The following is a 16,834-nucleotide window of genomic DNA, read 5'->3' on the forward strand; positions in this document are numbered from 1 at the left end:
GTTTCTCACTAGCACACTGAAGTCATGAGCTTGGGCTGAATATAGGGCACAGAGACCTTACTTTACTCCTCTGCATGGCCGTCTGATAGGGTGAGACCTGGGAGGGGAAAGAGAGAGGTAGTTTTTCATGCCATAGAGTTGAGAAAAAGAAAGCCATAGGCCAGTGCAGTCAGAGTCATTGTCTTCAACGACTGCCAAAGGGCAATCTCAGGATTTTGATTGCTCAGCTAATATCCAAAGAGCCGTGGAGCCACCAAAGAGTGCTATTTTAGGAAACTGTGAAGGGTAGTGGTGGGAAGCAGACTCTGCCCCCTCATTTATATGCAGGAAAATGAAAATGGAAGGAGGAAGGGTTAAAATATCTATAGCTGTTCCTTATTCATTGAAACTCATTTAATTATTGAAATGGGGAAAATCTTGTGGTTAGTAACTTACAGAAATGCTGGTGATATTTCCGAGCTGGTATAAAATCTATGCTTTTAAGTAATACAGGCTTGGAGCTGTACTGCATGTGAAAGTATGCGGGCATAATTCTCACCCATTGACAACCAAGGGGAAATATTGCTGAAATAGGGAATATCAGTATTGTTGATCTGCCTGTGCTATTTCTTACAGTGTTTTTTTTGAAGGTTGTACCTGTAGGGCTCTACTTTTTTTTTTTTTAATATTATATGCTGTGTTAATTACAGAATTAGGAACTAATGCTAAATCTTAACTACAACATCTATGAGTTGTAATTATGACTACAAACTTTGAAATAAGGTAATGGTAATTGGTGAAGCTAGTTACAAAAAGTGTTTCATAAGATTGATGCGTATCAGTTACCCCATTTAAAACCTTCATTTACACTTTTCACCACTTGTTCTGAAGGACAGGGTCACAAAAACATCTTCCCCTCCACTTCCATTTGGGGTAGAGTGGCTGGAAAGCTGCCCAGCAGAAAAGGACCTGGGGGTGTTGGTGAACAGCCGGCCGAACATGAGCCAGCAGTGTGCCCAGGTGGCCAAGAAGGCCACCAACATCCTGGCCTGGATCAGCACCAGCCTGGCCAGCAGGACTGGGGCAGGGATGGTGCCCCTGTACTCAGCACTGGTGAGGCCTCACCTCAAGGGCTGTGTTCAGTTCTGGGCCCCTCACTGTAGTGAGGACATGGAGGTGCTGGAGTGTGTCCAGAGGAGAGCCACCAAGCTGGGGAGGGGTCTGGAGAACAAGTCCTACGAGGAGAGGCTGAGGGAACTGGGCATGTTTAGTTTGGAGAAGAGAAGGCTGAGGGGAGACCTCATTGTCCTCTACAACTACCTGAGAGGAGGTGATAGAGAGGTGTTGTGCAGTCTCTTCTCCCAAGGGAATAATGGCAGGAGCAGAGGAAATGGTCTGAAGTTGGGGCAGGGGAGGTTTAGATTAGATATTGGGAAGAATGACTTTCCTGAGAGGGTGGTCAGGCACTGGAACAGCCTGCCCAGGGAGGTGGTGGAGTCACCATCCCTGGAGGGATTTAAGAAACGTGTAGACGTGGCTCTTCAGGGCATGCTCTAGGGGCTGAGATTTTTGGTTTGTGTGTGTTTGTGGGGTGGTATTTTGTGTGATATTTTTTTGTTGTTGTTGTTTGTTTGTTTTTCGTTGTGTTGGTTTTTTTTTTTTGGTGGTTGGCCTCGATGATCCCAAAGGTCCCTTGCAACCATGAAGATTCTGTGACACTGTGATTTGGAGTATTTCCATGCTAGACTTTGCAGAGAGGGCGGGAGGACATTTCCAGGGCTTTTCCCTAGTGTGTCCTTCTTGTTGTTAATTGTTTTACCAAGTTGATGACAGGGGGCTGGCTCCTTCCAGTTGATCTGCCTGCCACCAGTGGCCTTTTATACCCAGTCTTTGGCTGAGGAGAGAAAGCCACGTTTGGGTTCATGGGACCGGTACAGTCAGTGGCAATAAAGCAACAAGGAAATGTTAAACTCTAAATTAATGTCTCCTTTGGAAACGTCTGTAAATCTGATGAGAATATCTTGCTTCTCACCTGAAACGGTAGCAAACATGATACTAGCAGAGGGCTGGCACTGAAAATGTGAATTTTCCCTGCTGTGCTGCTGCTCCGGTCCTGCGTGGGCTGGCCAGGGAGCACCTATTTCTGGTGTTGGAAGCTCTTGGCAGTCACACGCGGCAGGACACCTACGCCGGAGCGTCAGGGACTTGCTTGTGGATCCTGGGTGTGGTTTCTCCATAACTTAGGTCTAAGTCCACGTTTGTGCTTTCCTGGTCGCCAGCCCGTCGCTCAGCCTCTTGTTCCTCTCCAGTCCTTGCTGTTGCTGCTACCCCTTGTACGTCTGCAGGTAGAGCTGCCGCAGGGAACTGTAATTTTTTACTTTCATGTATTTTTATTTTCTTTTCCTGTGGTCACACCTTCATGGCTGCTACCCATCGTTCTCCTCCTGGCTTGTTTTTTCGGCTAGATATCACTCCCTGAGCTGGCTCACATATGGTCGCAGGCGCGTCGGAGGAGGTGGCAGCAATCTGAATGTGTAGTAACTCATTCTTCTGGATTTCAGGGCACTGTGTCCAAGCTTAATGGAATTTATTAGGACCTGATTGCAGGTGGTGTGACGTTGGGCGGTCTGTAGAGTCAGCAGCAGCAGAAGGAATTGAAGGAGCTCTACGTCTTTTCAGGGCTGGACCATAAACAGATGAATTTTGCAGGATATTTGCCAATATCTAAGTTGGGCCTAATTTGATTATTCATCTTTGTTAAATCAGTTACACCAGAGCATATTTCTCCATCCGTCTTTTAGTTTTTGGTAGCTTGTGTAGCTCAGTGGATCACACCTCAATACTCTGCAGATAAGTTCAGTGTCATCAGTCCCAACAATGAAAAAACAGTGATCGGGCAGAGGGGGAAAGGAGAAGATGCCCTTGCTCTCATTAGTCACAAGATAAGCCTTAACATTTTGGCTTAAAAAAAATTAAGATAAACCCAGACAGCAAGATCTAACTTTCGAGCCATACTTTGTTTTTCAGGCCTGTTCCACACCCCTTGAAGGCCAGACATGCATTTTTCTTAATTATAAGCCAAAATTCTCATGTAACCACATGATTCTAGGAAGTGGGACTATATGAAAAACAGAAAATACTGTGATGCGCACAATAAACCTACGCCAGTTGGCCGTGCAGGCGTTACACCATGAGTAACAACAAGTTTTCCATGTGTTTGCATTAGTACCTTCCTATTCAGCACCCACACAATTCCTGTGGCTTTGGGTGTGTGAAGCTATTTTTCCACGGGGAGAGGGAAGGGGTCCTTGCTGGTGCTTTCCCACATTTACATTTCTTTTATATCTACTTTTTATTTATTTTATTTATATCTACTACGTTTTGCTCCCAATAGCAAACATGGCTCATTGTGCTTGTGAGCTGCTTCGATCTTAATTATGCCAATTAAATTTCCAAGAAAGAATGGTTCATTCCCTGAAAAGCTGGGTTCAGGGTGGGTTGTACCAAAACCTGTTTTCCGCACACACATCCCTACATCCCTTTTGGATGGACTTTTTTTTTTTTTCTTTTTTTTTTTCCCCCCCCTTTAGCTGCACTTTTCAGTCCAAAGCTGCACCTCTGTTACCGTATTACCAAGTATTTCTGGTTATGATACAAGTCTCATAGCATTTCTTTCACTTTTTTTTTTTTGTAAGTCTTATTACTGGAGGCATAAAGTAATTAAAATGCTGTGGGGAGCTGAAAATGTGTTCTAAAAACACAAAAAGGACAAATGAACTCTAGATTATTTTTTTTTTTTTGTTATAGTTGCTGTGTCATGGTATTTTGATACCAACGTTGGTTTTTTTTTTTTTATTCTTATCTCCAGTTGATGGTACTAACTGTTGAAGCCAGATACAAGGTAGAGGTTTCTGTTAGGGCTGGTGGAGTTGTGCTGGTAGAAGTTGTAAGCACGGTATGACATACAAGCACGGGTTTGTTGGTATCTTAGGAATTGCTTTGGTTGCATGGGATTTGCTTTAGCTATTGAGAGAAAAGCGGCGTTTTGCCTGTGTATTCGTGGCTGGGTATGTTTTTGCTCTATAGCATGTTGGTCATCCCCTATTGCTAATCCAACTTCATCTCTTCTGTTCTGTAGGGCTCCAACAGCCATCCGCAAGGGCGAGAGGCCTTGCAGTTTTCAAAGTAGAACTTAATCTGGCTGTGGAAGAGGTTATATTAGGCGTTTGCCAAGAATATCAGACAGGGTAACTTTGGAGGGCCTTTCTGCAGGGGAGGACGGTGTGTCCCGGTTGAGTTGACTGAATATTGTTTCTCCTTATCTACCCGAAGCTTGACTGTAGTCAAGGCTGGTACAGGTAACGTGACAACAACTGCGCTCAGCAATGGTTCCGCTGCGCAGTCCGGGCAAGGCCAAGCTTTCAAGTGTGTTTCCAAGCCCTTTGATGTTTTAATGGCATTTGCATCTGTCAAAATGGTTCGGTGCAAACATTAGCATTCTTTCATCTGAGACTCAAAAACGGCAGCGTGGGATTCTGGCTCGTGCTTCTGTATTACAGTAAGAGACTACAGAATTTCTGCCTCTCGCTGGAGAATCTCTCCCATCCTAGGTCCTGAATCACTCTGTCTAAAGAGAAGCTGAGAGCTCCTCTAGTTTATAGCAAACCTGCTGTCTAGGAATGCATATAGCATGCTGCTGGTAGCCAAGACTGCGTAGCATAGCTTACATCTCAGAAATCCTTGCCTTCTTTTGTGCCCCAGATGTTTCTGTAAGTCATTTCTCCATCTCCCAAAGTTTGTAGAGAGAGTGGTTAGAGCAACTTACAGTGACGCTGTACATTACTTTTACTATGAGAATTCTTCCTCTGTCCACCCAGTAGTGTCAATAGTGTTTCTACTAAAGCTACAGCAGCGAGAACTACACACCATTCTCATTTATTCCCATCCTAGAAGACTGCAGAATGTCAGGGCTTATCCAGTGCTTTTATGAACATAAAACTTAATCTCTGCCTAAAGTGAGCCAGGTTTTTTGGTATACAGGTGGCCCCATTTTGTCTTCAGACTGAATGATTTTTATAGCATCCCTGGGAAGTGCAACGTGCAATCCAAGCCGTGGTCTACACTTGCTGTTTGGCAAATGTTCAGTAGCAACTTCCAAAATGAAATTTTGTTCTACCCAGCGTATTTCTTTGGTGTTATATTTTTTTTTTTTTTTAAGTAAGCATTAAGCATTGTAACCCACTTGAAACACATGTAGGAAAGGTTTTCCTTATTTTTTTCAGCAATTAATAAGTTTGGTGTATCTTGACAGTGCCAACCGTGAGTGAAAACTAGCGAGATGCTACCGGGAGTGTTAAAATTCAGGCAAACTGCCTGCACTGGTGTGACTGGGAGGTTTCCTTCACTTTTCCCCAGATTCAGTAGTGGCTCAGGTGCAATTACCAGGAGAACGGGTGCTATCGACAGGTTTGGATTTTTTTTTTCCACCCCTTGACCAAAACGCTTGAGGCAACTCCTAGTTCCCAGAATACTAACAGCACATAGATGTTCAGCACAGTGGTAGACTCTATGTTATTTTGGCACATACCGTTTTAGATTGCTTTTCTTATTCTGTATGTTCTTTCCTTCAGCAAAGTCCATCCGTGCTCCATACCCTCAAAGATTTCTCCACGTAAGGTTATTTCCCTCCTTCATTCTTATCTCTAGTGCCCTGTGTAATCTCTTCCTGAGCTCAAGAGTTTTGACCTCGCTCCTTCACCGCTCTCCACGGGCTGTAGAGTGATAGAGCTGCCCAGGGTGGTGCATGAAGATCGGTAGCTATTTCTTTGCAGAGGATTCCCTCTTGTGGAGGGGGCGTCAGAAAGCGTGGCATCAAAGTCGTAGCTGTGTCAAAATAAAAATTGAGGGTTGCTCTCGGGCAGGCTTTGTGTTAGAGCACTTGCAACGACCCCTTTCCTGTGTCTCACTGAACTGAAAGACAGCATGGTGACTGGTGGTAATTCTTCTGCATGGCGAGCTCTGGGTTTTGTATGGAGAAAGCCAGGCTCCCAGCTTGCCCCCACTGACCCAACTCCTTTTGAAGTGTTATCTGAACTGTGTGACGGGGATGATTAAGCTGAGCTGAAATAGCAGGAAAGGTGTCGGGGCAGCCTTGTTGCCCCTCGGGTGGGTGTTACAGCCTACATGGAGCTCATTCCTGCTTGGGCTGCAGCACTTGGTGCTGGCTTTGGCATTTCTACACCAAGGATAGAATCATAGAATGGTCAGAGTTGGAAGGGACCTTAAAGATCATCAAGTTCCAACCCCCCTGCCCTGGGCAGGGACACCTCCCACCAGACCAGGTTGCTCCAAGCCCCATCCAGCCTGGCCTTGAACCCCTCCAGGGATGGGGCAGCCACAGCTTCTCTGGGCAACCTGTTCCAGTGTCTCCCCACCCTCACAGGAAGGAATTTCTTTCTGGTATCTCATCTAAATCTCCCCTCTTCCAATTTAAAACCGTTCCCCCTTGTCCTGTCACTGCACTTCCTGACAAAGAGTCCCTCCCCAGCTCTCCTGTAGCTCCCTTCAGATATTGGGAGGCTGCTCTAAGGTCTCCCCGGAGCCTTCTCTTCTCCAGGCTGACCAACCCCAGCTCCCTCAGGTGCTCCATCCCTCTGATCATCTTTGTGGCCCTCCTCTGGACCCGTTCCAACAGGTCCATGTCCTTTCTGTGTTGAGGACTCCAGAGCTGGATGTGGCACTCCAGGTGGGGTTATGCCCGAGTGACGGATTGCTTGGGAAAACCTTTGCTTTAACAAGAAAATTGGTGCCTATCCACGCTGCTCCAAGGTTGTTGAGAATGGCTTTCTCCTCTCACGGCCAGAAGCTCCCTCTGCTCCGTTGGAAGGCAATGAGGAGAGCTGGGGAGAGTGTGCCCACCGGCAGCCCGGTGGGGTGCGGAGCGTTCCTGGTGGCCAGGTCCAGCCTGTGGTTGCAGGGCAGGTCTTTCTCTGCTGGGACTGTGTCTGCAGCACCCTGGGTGAGTGGGCACCCTGGCACCCATGGCAGGGGGAGCAGGATGGGGAACACATCCCACCACCCCATGGGGGCTGAGGCCAGCGCCGCATGAGGAGGGTGAAGGGGGCACGCTGAAAAGCTGGGTTTCTCCCTGGATTTGGAGGAGGAGGAGGATCTCAGGGCTCCACTTAATTCAGTGTTGCCTTGTTTCCTGGCTAGCTGAAGGGCTTGTCTGTGCTTGATAGCACTTGTTATTGCTCCGTTCTTGTTTGTTGGAGGCGGGGGGAAGGGAAGGTGAGGTACTTTCTATTTAAAACCAGAAGTGTTTGTCATCTCCAGCCAGGTGAATTAACCCACACTGGAAGGAAGTATGACATTCACGTTGCCTTTTGTAGTCTGGGAAAGCTGTGGATGGATGTGTGTGTGTGTGCGTCATCGTAGGAATTGCGTTGTCCACTAGTGCTTTCAGTGCTGTCCCCTTTTATGTAGCTGGCCACCTTCCTCTCCCAGATTTTGTGCTCCTTGCTGCTGTATGATCAAGTGTTGCCCCTTTTATTTTCCTGCTGGTGTGTGGCCTGCTGCTCCCTCTCACGGTTCCAGCTCGCAGGGAGTTTGTGCACCCAGAATTACCTATGATTCAGGCAATAGCTGTGTGTGTGTGAGCTGAAGCCCCGGATTTCCAAGCCCTCTTGGGAGAAGAGTATGGCTAGCTTTATCTACACAGGGGCTATCAGAGCAACTCCCTTGAGAAGTAGTGTTAGAGCAGAGGGAGAGATGGCACCTTCTACGTCTGATCCAGAGAGATGTCAAAGAGCAGCAAAGCCCCAACAGCTGTAACGGCGAGGTTTCTGGGAGAGTTTGTACAGCCTGCCTTTAGCTGGCAGTTGCCAGATATGTTCCTGTGTGGTTAGAATCACAGAATGGTTAGAGTTGGAAGGGACCTTCAAAACTCATCCAGTTCCAACCTCCCTGCCCTGGGCAGGGACACCTCCCACCAGAGCAGGTTGCTCCAAGCCCCATCCAGCCTGGCCTTGAACCCCTCCAGGGATGGGGCAGCCACAGCTTCTCTGGGCAACCTGTTCCAGTGTCTCACCACCCTCACAGGAAGGAACTGTTTTCTGGTATCTAATCTAAATCTCCCCTCTTCCCATTTAAACCCATTACCCCTTGTCCTGTCACTACCCTTCCTGACAAAGAGTCCCTCCCCAGCTCTCCTGTAGCTCCCTTCAGGTATTGGGAGCCTGCTCTACGGTCTCCCCGGAGCCTTCTCTTCTCCAGGCTGAACAACCCCAGCTCTCTCAGCCTGTCCTCATAGCAGAGGTGCTCCATCCCTCTGATTATCTTCGTGGCCCTCCGCTGGACCCGTTCCAACAGGTCCATGTCCTTTCTATGTTGAAGACTCCAGAGCTGGACACAGTGCTCCAGGTGGGGTTGTGGTGCTTCTGTCATGTTACCGTCCCAACTGCAAATGCTAATTGAAAGTTTGCTTTGGCTTGCCCAGCTCCTGGGGGTCTCCTGGGTTTTCCTCTGGTGGAGGGCCAAACTGACCTGTAGCAGGAGCATAATACAGCAGTGCCCCACAGGCCACCTCTTCCAGTATGTAGCTCCTCCGAATGTGAAGGCTACAGGTGCAGTCAGTCTTGTTCTATTATTTTCTCTCCCAGAATCACAGAATGACATGGGGTTGGAAGGGACCTCTGGAGATCATCTAGTCCAACCCCCCTGCCAGAGCAGGTCCACCCAGAGCAGGTCCCACAGGAACGTGTCCAGGTGGGGTTTGAATGTCTCCAGAGAAGGAGACTCCACCACCTCCCTGGGCAGCCTCTGCCAGGGCTCTGCCACCCTCACAGGAAAGAAGTTCCTCCTCTTATTTAAGGGGAACTTCATATTCAAGTTTGTGCCCATTTCCTCTTGTCCTGTCCCTGGGCACCACTGAAAAAAGACCAGCCCCATCCTCTTGACACCTCCCTTTAAGTATTTATAGGCATTGATCAGATCCCCCCTCAGCCTTCTCTTCTCCAGACTAAAAAGACCCAAGTCCCTCAGCCTCTTCTCATAAGGGAGATGCTTCAGGCCCCTCATCATCTTTGTAGCCCTCTGCTGTCCCCTCTCCAGCAGTTCCCTGTTCTTCTGGAGCTGGGGAGCCCAGAACTGGTCCCAGTGCTCCATCCCATCTCCATTAAATCCTTATTGAGGAGACATCTGTGTCTTTCACTGCAGTGAACCAGCCCTTCAAGCAGGAGCTTGGCTGTTTTCCCTGATGAGGTGCGTTCGTCCTCCCCTGCTGTCTCTGCAGAAAGTTTGCCTGTCCCTTCTGCGTCACTTCCCAAAGCTTCTCGCTCGCTCTCCCCGAGGTGTGCAAAACACCTGGCAGTAATAACCATGAGACAAATCTCACTTGGCAGCCTCCGGTGTTGATCTGCTGTGCGCCTCCCTCTGCCCTGTCTCCCAGTATCATCCTGGAACTCCTCCAAATGCAGCTTGAAACTTCTCCTTCCACCTGTGCAGGTCCCTTGCAACCGAGCCAGGGAAGTGGAAACGGCGTCTTTGAGCTCAATAAGAGGAAATCCCGTGTTGTGTACATCTGTAGCAGCACGGTGAGTAAGAGGTGCTTCTTCCCCTCATCGACTGTGGGCTTGAGTTTGAGGATCTTGTTCTTCAGACCATATAGGCCACCCTGTCTTTATTAATAGTAAACCTGTCTTTGCCATCAGCTTGTGTCCAAGACCACCCATCTCCCCAAACGGCCTTTCTGCTCCCAGGAAGCCTGTTTTTGAAAGCTGTCTGTATTAGGTGTGATTATCAGTGCTTTTCCAGTCACGTAGGAGGGGAGACTCAAGTTGGGTGGCAGGAAGAGCTAAGAGCAGTGTAGCACAAGGCTGATCTGATGTGATCATGGAACCTTTGTTAAAGGAAGGGTAGACGTACCTGTTGAGGACAACACAGGTAAAGTTGATTGAGTCCCCATCCCTGGAGGTATTTAAGAAACGTGTAGATGTGGAGCTTCAGGGCATGCTCTAGTGCCCGAGATTGTGGGGGTCTTGTGTGTGTGTGTGTGTGGTTAGACTCAGTGATCTCAGAGGTCCTTTCCAACCATGAAGACTGATTCTGTGATCCTATCTTGGACAAGGTGGCTGCTTATGAGTTTATGATCCTGCTGCTTTCTGTGCTCTGCCAAGCTCTCTTGCTTCTGTGCTGCAAGTCCTTCCTGACAGCCCTGTCCCTTCCCGTGTGCAGCAGTTTCAAAAGGTGGTTTAGGATTCTGCGATCCTGTCTTGGACAAGGTGGCTGCTTACAAGTTTATGATCCTGCTGCTTTCTGTGCTCTGCCAAGCTCTCTTGTTTCTGTGCTGCAAGTCCTCCCTTCCCGTGTGCAGCAGTTTCAAAAGGTGGTTTAGCAGCACCAAAGTAGTTGGCTATTAACAGTCAGATGTGGCAGAGACCCTGTGGGGACTTTCAGAATGGACGTATCTCTTTGAAACATACTATTTATTAAAGGTATACCTATTTACAACTATTTGCTACTTGGAGGAAAAAGTCTAAACGGCTGAGTAATCCTGGCTTTGTAAGAAAGATTATCTTTACAGTAAAAAAAATAAAAATCATCAAGGATTCCATGAGGAAGAAGAATACTCAGGAACAAAGTTAACTGATGAGCTAACTCAATTAGTTAACTCAGTTTTTCCCCCAACTTTTTAAAGCTATAAGATGATGACAGTCCCCGTGATTAAGGTGGGTATAACACTTCAGTTCTAACTCCAGAGTATGGGCTCATTGCTTTCAGAGCAGGTGTTCTGTTTCAGTTGATGTATGGAAAAATATAAGCCTGAACCAGCTTTCAGGTCAGGCATGCCCTGGCCCTGGGGTTAACTGAGACAATTAGTCCAGATGTACTCATGCCCTTATTATTTTTACTGTTTCTGTGGGCTCTGAAAAAATTACGGGTGACTATAGAGCTACTCCAGCACAAGGAAATCACCATTGATATCAAAGATTTCTCTCTTGGAGAGGCTTTCTCTTCTCTGTTGGTGAGCCTCCCAAATTGAAATTGTCACACATTCACATGCCCCCCAACAGGACAAAGTTGACACTTTGGAAAAAACACTATTCTTAAAATTGTAAGGAAGTTAGGAATGCCAGAAGAAGAAAAAGTGTATAGATTTGGTTGTCTGTTTAGAGCAAGAAAAATTGTTTCTTTTTGCACAAGCTCTGTGAATTCTCCAGAGTTCCAAAGCCTTGGGGCTTTTGTGACAGCTAGTGGGCTTTTTTCACCTGAAGAAATGCTGGATGGTTTCTCTGACCAAAAGGTGCAGGACTATGCATTTGTGTCTGGAAGCTTCGGCAGCTGTAAGACAGGATGAGTAAGTAGAACACTGAAGCTTTGTTCAGGGGTAAGTCTGACTGTGGCTCCACATTGCAGCAAGATCCTTCGGGGCTAAATTACAAGCTCTGATAGGACTGTGAGGGTACCTGGTGTATGTGAAGCAGCAATTTATAAGCCATTTCTGATAAGCAGGGGATAAGGAATAGAGAAAATTGAGTTGGAACGCTAGAGAAAGCATCCCAAAAGCAGAAGAAAAGGGAGGGGAGCCACTAGGGTTTGTCTCCTTCTCATGTCTTTTAAAGCAGGCATTATGTGTCGTGGGATAGGTAGAAGCCAGAAAGATAAAAGCAGTGAATCAGATTCTACCATCCTTTTTAGAGACATCTCCCAAATGTACATTCCCCAGTGCTTTGTCATGTCTGAACTTCAACTGCAGTAAAGGATGGGAAATTCCACTACATCCTTTGGGAAAGTGGCCAACAATCTTGAGATGACTTATTTTTTTCTTTTTCCTAAACTAAAGGGGTGGTCTAAACAATCTCTTTAGTCTGTAGATATGTCCACACGCACCAGAAGTGCCCCTCTCAACCCCTGCAGTTTACAGCCTCCCAGTATCTTGTGTCATGCCCCAGTTATCTGTTAATCGAATTTTCACATTCCTACTTCTTGGTAATCAGTTCCTGTGATCATTTGCAATAAGGCTCTGTGTTGCACACAGGTACACGGAGATCTGTAAAGAGAGCCATCAGCTCCCCAGTAAGGAACAGGCCTTTCCCCTGTGGAAATCAAAGAGATCTTTTAAGACTCAACGAGCCCATTAGAAGAGATCAGGAGAATTTGTCCACCGTGCCCCGCAAAAAATTAATGGACGTTTTCACAAAATTTTGAATGAAAACATTCTGTATTATTCCACATAATAAGGCACCCAGCTTCTCCCAATGGGAAGTGCCTTTGTGAAGAGTCTAGAGCACAAGTCTTGTGAGGAGCAGCTGAAGGAACTGAGGTTGTTTAGCCAGGAGAAAAGCAGGCTTAGGAGAGACCTTATTGCTCTCTACAACTACCTGAAAGCAGGCCGTAGTGAGGTGGGGGTCAGCCTATTCTCCCAAGTAACAGAATCACACGGGGTTGGAAAGGGACCTCTGGAGATCCTCTAGTCCAACCCCCTGCCAAAGCAGGTCCACCCAGAGCAGGCTGCACAGGAACGTGTCCAGGCGGGTTTGGAATGTCTCCAGAGAAGGAGAGAGACTCCACCACCTCCCTGGGCAGCCTAATCTGCCACCCTTAAAGTGAAGAAGTTCCCCCTCATGTTTAGGTGGAACTTCTTCTATTGAAGTTTGTGCCCATTTCCTCTTGTCCTGTCCCTGGGCACCACTGGACCAGCCCCATCCTCTGACACCCACCCTTTAAGTGTTTATAAATATCAGTCAGATCCCCCCTCAGCCTTCTCTTCTCCAGACTAAAAAGACCCAAGTCCCTCAGCCTCTCCTTGTAAGGGAGATGCTCCAGGCACCTCCTCATCTTTGTAGTCCTCTGCTGTCCCCTCTCCAGCAGTTCCCTGTCCTTCTGGAGCTGGGGAGCCCAGAACTGGACAAGTGATAGGACAAGAGATAATGGCCTCAAGTTGCACCAGGGGAGGTTTAGATTGGCTATTAGGAAAAAATTCTTCACCGAAAGGGTTATCAAGCATTGGAACAGGCTGCCCACAGAAGGGCTTGGGTCACCATCCCTGGAGGTATTTAAAAGCTGGGTAGATGTGGTGCTCAGGGATGTGTTGGCATTGTTAGGCTAATGGTTGGACTCAGTGATCTTAAAGGTCCCTTCCAACCTAGACAATTCCGTGATTCTGTAGTAGTAACAGGAAAAATTCATTTTTCTTTAACAGGATGTGTCACTGATGGAGTCTGAAGAAACCAGTGAGGGAGGTACCACTCCCCAAGAAGCCAGCAGCGCCACTGGGGAAGCCTGGGATTCTGCAGCAATTGAAGGAGAGCATCATGCCCCTCGCACATCGGCTGAAATGAGCACCAGCCCGTCTGACTCTGCAAAGGGAGCAGAGCTCAGCTCTCCCAAGGACTGCCTTTCTGCTCCAGGGAAAGCAGCAGAGATGCTGGGCAGACCCTCTAACCCTGTGCACAAAGTGCCAGCAGGACTGGAACAAGAGCAAGGTGGTGCAGAGCCTCAAAAGGGACCCTCAGAATTGGAAGGAGAAATGCTTTTAGGGAAGAGCGGACTGGATTATTCTCTGAAACTTAAGCAAGTAGAGCTGGTTGACCTGGAAAACAACCAGGACTCTTCATCCCTCAGCACGGTCCAGGATGTGCCAGCCGCTGGCAGCGACGTCCTGCAGGCTGTGGACCTCAGCACTGAGTTTCCTCAGTGCCAGGCAGAACAGGCTCTTTATGGCTCAGACTCTCAGGCCCAGCATCCAAAATCTCCTTTGTCTGATGCCATTTCGTCTCAGAGAGAGACACCCAAGTGCTTCTTGGTGTGTAAAACTGTTTCAGAGGGGCATTATAAGGCTGAACCCTTTCTGGATAAGATCTCCACGGATTCTTTGCAGGAGGTTGATCCTGGTGCAGAGCAGAAGCAAAGCAGCAACATAGTGGCACCAGCAAACAATGAGCAGCCTACCTCAGAGGAAGCAGTAAAGGACATAGCTAAACCTTCCAATTCTGAAAATGCTAAGGAAAGCATAAGAGCACTCCAGGATTTGGAAGAGAATACAGAGTATTCTCTTTCCAAAAAAGCCTCCTCCTGTCAACGGTCTTCCACTTTAACAGATGACAGCCAAGTAAGTTCACTACAAGAAGAAGGAAACATCTCAGCTGCCGAAACAAGGAATAGCAATGTGGTCAAAGACCAGAGAGCAGTAATGGTTCCTAAAGAAAACTCATCCACTTCCAAAGGTCTTCATCTTGAAGATGATCACAAAAAACCAGAGGGCCAACCTGCCTCTCCAGCTGAGCATGCCTTCCAAGTAAAGGATACCGCTAAAATAATTAAGGAAGTGAATGCTACATGGCATAAGGAACCAACACAGGAGGAGGCAGTGAAGAAGGAAGAGTGCAAAGGGCAGAATCTGACAGAAGAAGGAAAATCTTTGGAGCCCAAAGATCAGAAAAGCAAGGAACAAAATGAGCAGGAACAGCAACTGCAGAGGGAAGAGCTCAAACTAGAGGATCTCTCATCAGCTTTCAGGTCAGAGGTGTCTTCTGTTCCCAGGCATAATGTGGATTTGTGTGGTTTGGAGAATGTATTTTTGGCTGAGCAAACAGGTTCAGCATTTCCTCCTGGGGAACCTGTCTCTGTGGGTCAGGATCCTGGTGAGGATGTACTGCTGAAAGCTCATGTCACAGAACCAGGTTCTGAGTGTCAGCCACCCACTGTCAGCCCTCTGTCCTCAAATAACCTGAACCCAGTGAAAGAAACTCCAGTGGTGCCTCCACAGACTTGCCTTATCTCTGACCAGGCAGAAGATCTAGAAGACTCTGGCCGCTTTTCCATCGGTGGTCAGGATGTGGGAGAAGCTGACTGGGATGACAGGACAAGACTGGGCAGAGAGGATGAGCACAGTGATGGGCATGGAAAGGCTGTCCAGAGGTTTGATAAAAGAGATGCTCCACTCCATGGAGAAGTGGCAGCACCTTTTAGTGCAGAGAACCCAGAGACTTCTGTGCCAGCGCACCCTTCCTCTGGTACCAAGAACTTGGAGCCCCCTGATCCCATAGATCCTCATCTCATTACCGAAAATTCGGGAAAAGCTGAGCTTCAGGACTTCATTCCAGCTTTACCCTCAGAGTTCACCTCTGTGGCTTCAACATCTGGCCCACAGCAAGAGGGTGCTGGTGTAACAGCCCCTGTGACCCCTAAGGACTGTCCTGGTGCCAACCTGAACAAACTGCTAGACTCTGCAGAGAAGCCAGCCAACCAAGCTGCTTCTGTGCAAGTGTGGAACCCAACATCAGGGGAAACTGCTAGTGCAAGTACTGATCCAGAGGAGGCCAACATTCCCCGTGAACTTCTTACTTCTGAGGAAGGCTTTCATGAAGAACTTAGTGGCCCATCTTCTTTCTCTGTAGTGTACACGAGCGGTCTTCCTCTTGAGAGGAGCCTTCCTGAGGACAGGAGGACCGTGGCACAGCCTCTAGAACCATCCCAAACACCAGGCAGGACTTCCACTCCCCTGAACCACCCAGAGACAATTCAGCAAACCCCCCCAGAAAAAAGTGCCATTATTCAAGGAAAAGAAACGGGAGCAAATGTGGATCATGAAACACAACAAGTGCCTTCACTTGATCAGTCTGACTGCGGTTTAAACCAAAAAGAGCCTGGATCCAGAATCTCCAGTGTCCTGAGCACCCTAACTTGGCCCTCTGAAGAAGATATGGTCCTTGCTGTGAACCAGCAAGACCAACCTCTGTCCCCTGTGTCCCACTCAAGCCTACCTCTGGTGTCTGAGCCTGATGCCAAACAGCTTCCTCATCCTCCTTCCCATGTCCAAAGCCCCAGTCAAGCTCAGGCCCCTGCACTTAATGCAAATCACCTTGCCCAACCTCCAGCCCTTGAAAGTTACCAGCCACTGGCTCCTGTACCCCACTCCAGCCCACATCTCAACTGTGGTATAGACCATAATAAGTTACTAGCCACTCACTCTAGTATAAGCCACCCTCTCCGGACTGCTGCCTCTGTGTCTGATTCTAACACTGTGGCCTCTGCTTCTGATGGAGGAGATGTAGCAGAGAAAGATGACCTTGTTCCGGTAACTAGAAAGTGGGATGACTCAGGTACCCATGATACAGAGACTTCTGATGACTCAGGGGTCAGTTTGTTGGCCAAAAGCTTTTCTGCTGTTGGAAACGAGGCATTGGCTAGCTGCTCTGACACCAGTCCTGAAACACTGGATCAGCACATGGATATACAGTTGGAAAAATCCTCACCTGACCACCCTTTTTGGCCCTCGCTGGAAGGCCTGATAGCATCCAGAGACTCCAAGAGCAGAAGCTCTCCACAGCCGTTTCCAACGATAGCATTCACCAATCCAATCCACTTTCTCCAGCTCAGCCCTCCATCACCGCCAACCACCAGAACCACCTGCCAAGAAGAGGAGGTCTCAGGGGAGCTGCGATGGGAGCAGCAGGCAGGCAGCTTTGGTGTGGACACAAAGAGCATCCAGGCTCCGTTGGCAACCATGGAGAAAAGAGAAGATGAAAGGAGGGTCAAGCAAAGGCTGGAAGGAGAAGGAGGAGAACTCCGCTTGGTAGCTCCACCGAAGGAGGAAATACCCAGACATCCACCCTTGGAAAAATCATCGAGTTGGCCAGACAAAAAAACGGACAGGGTAGTTGCACAGGAGCCAGCAGCCAATCAAGAAAACCCAATTAAACGGCGAGTAAAGAGCAAGGACTGGCACCGGCAGGGCCTGAAGAGGGCATCGGTACCACCAGACATCCTGCAGGGTGAGTTCTTTCTTCCACTCCACTCCCCTGAACCACCCAGAGACAATTCAGCAAACCCCCCCAGAAAAAAGTGCCATTAT

The 16,834-nt window shown here is 48.1% G+C and overlaps 1 protein-coding gene across 1 annotated transcript in view; it reads left to right on the forward strand.

The window, feature by feature from the left end:
• The window catches only part of ARHGEF5 (Rho guanine nucleotide exchange factor 5), a 45,699-nt gene that overhangs the window by 13,347 nt on the left and 15,518 nt on the right, over positions 1–16,834 (forward strand). Inside the window, exon 3 of the mRNA XM_014938392.1 lies at positions 13,181–16,754. Coding sequence (XP_014793878.1) covers positions 13,181–16,754 — 3,574 coding nt within the window. The remainder of the gene's footprint in view (positions 1–13,180; positions 16,755–16,834) is intronic.

Source organism: Calidris pugnax, unplaced genomic scaffold, assembly GCF_001431845.1.
Source record: "Calidris pugnax isolate Ruff unplaced genomic scaffold, ASM143184v1 scaffold47, whole genome shotgun sequence".
Lineage (NCBI taxonomy): Eukaryota > Metazoa > Chordata > Aves > Charadriiformes > Scolopacidae > Calidris > Calidris pugnax.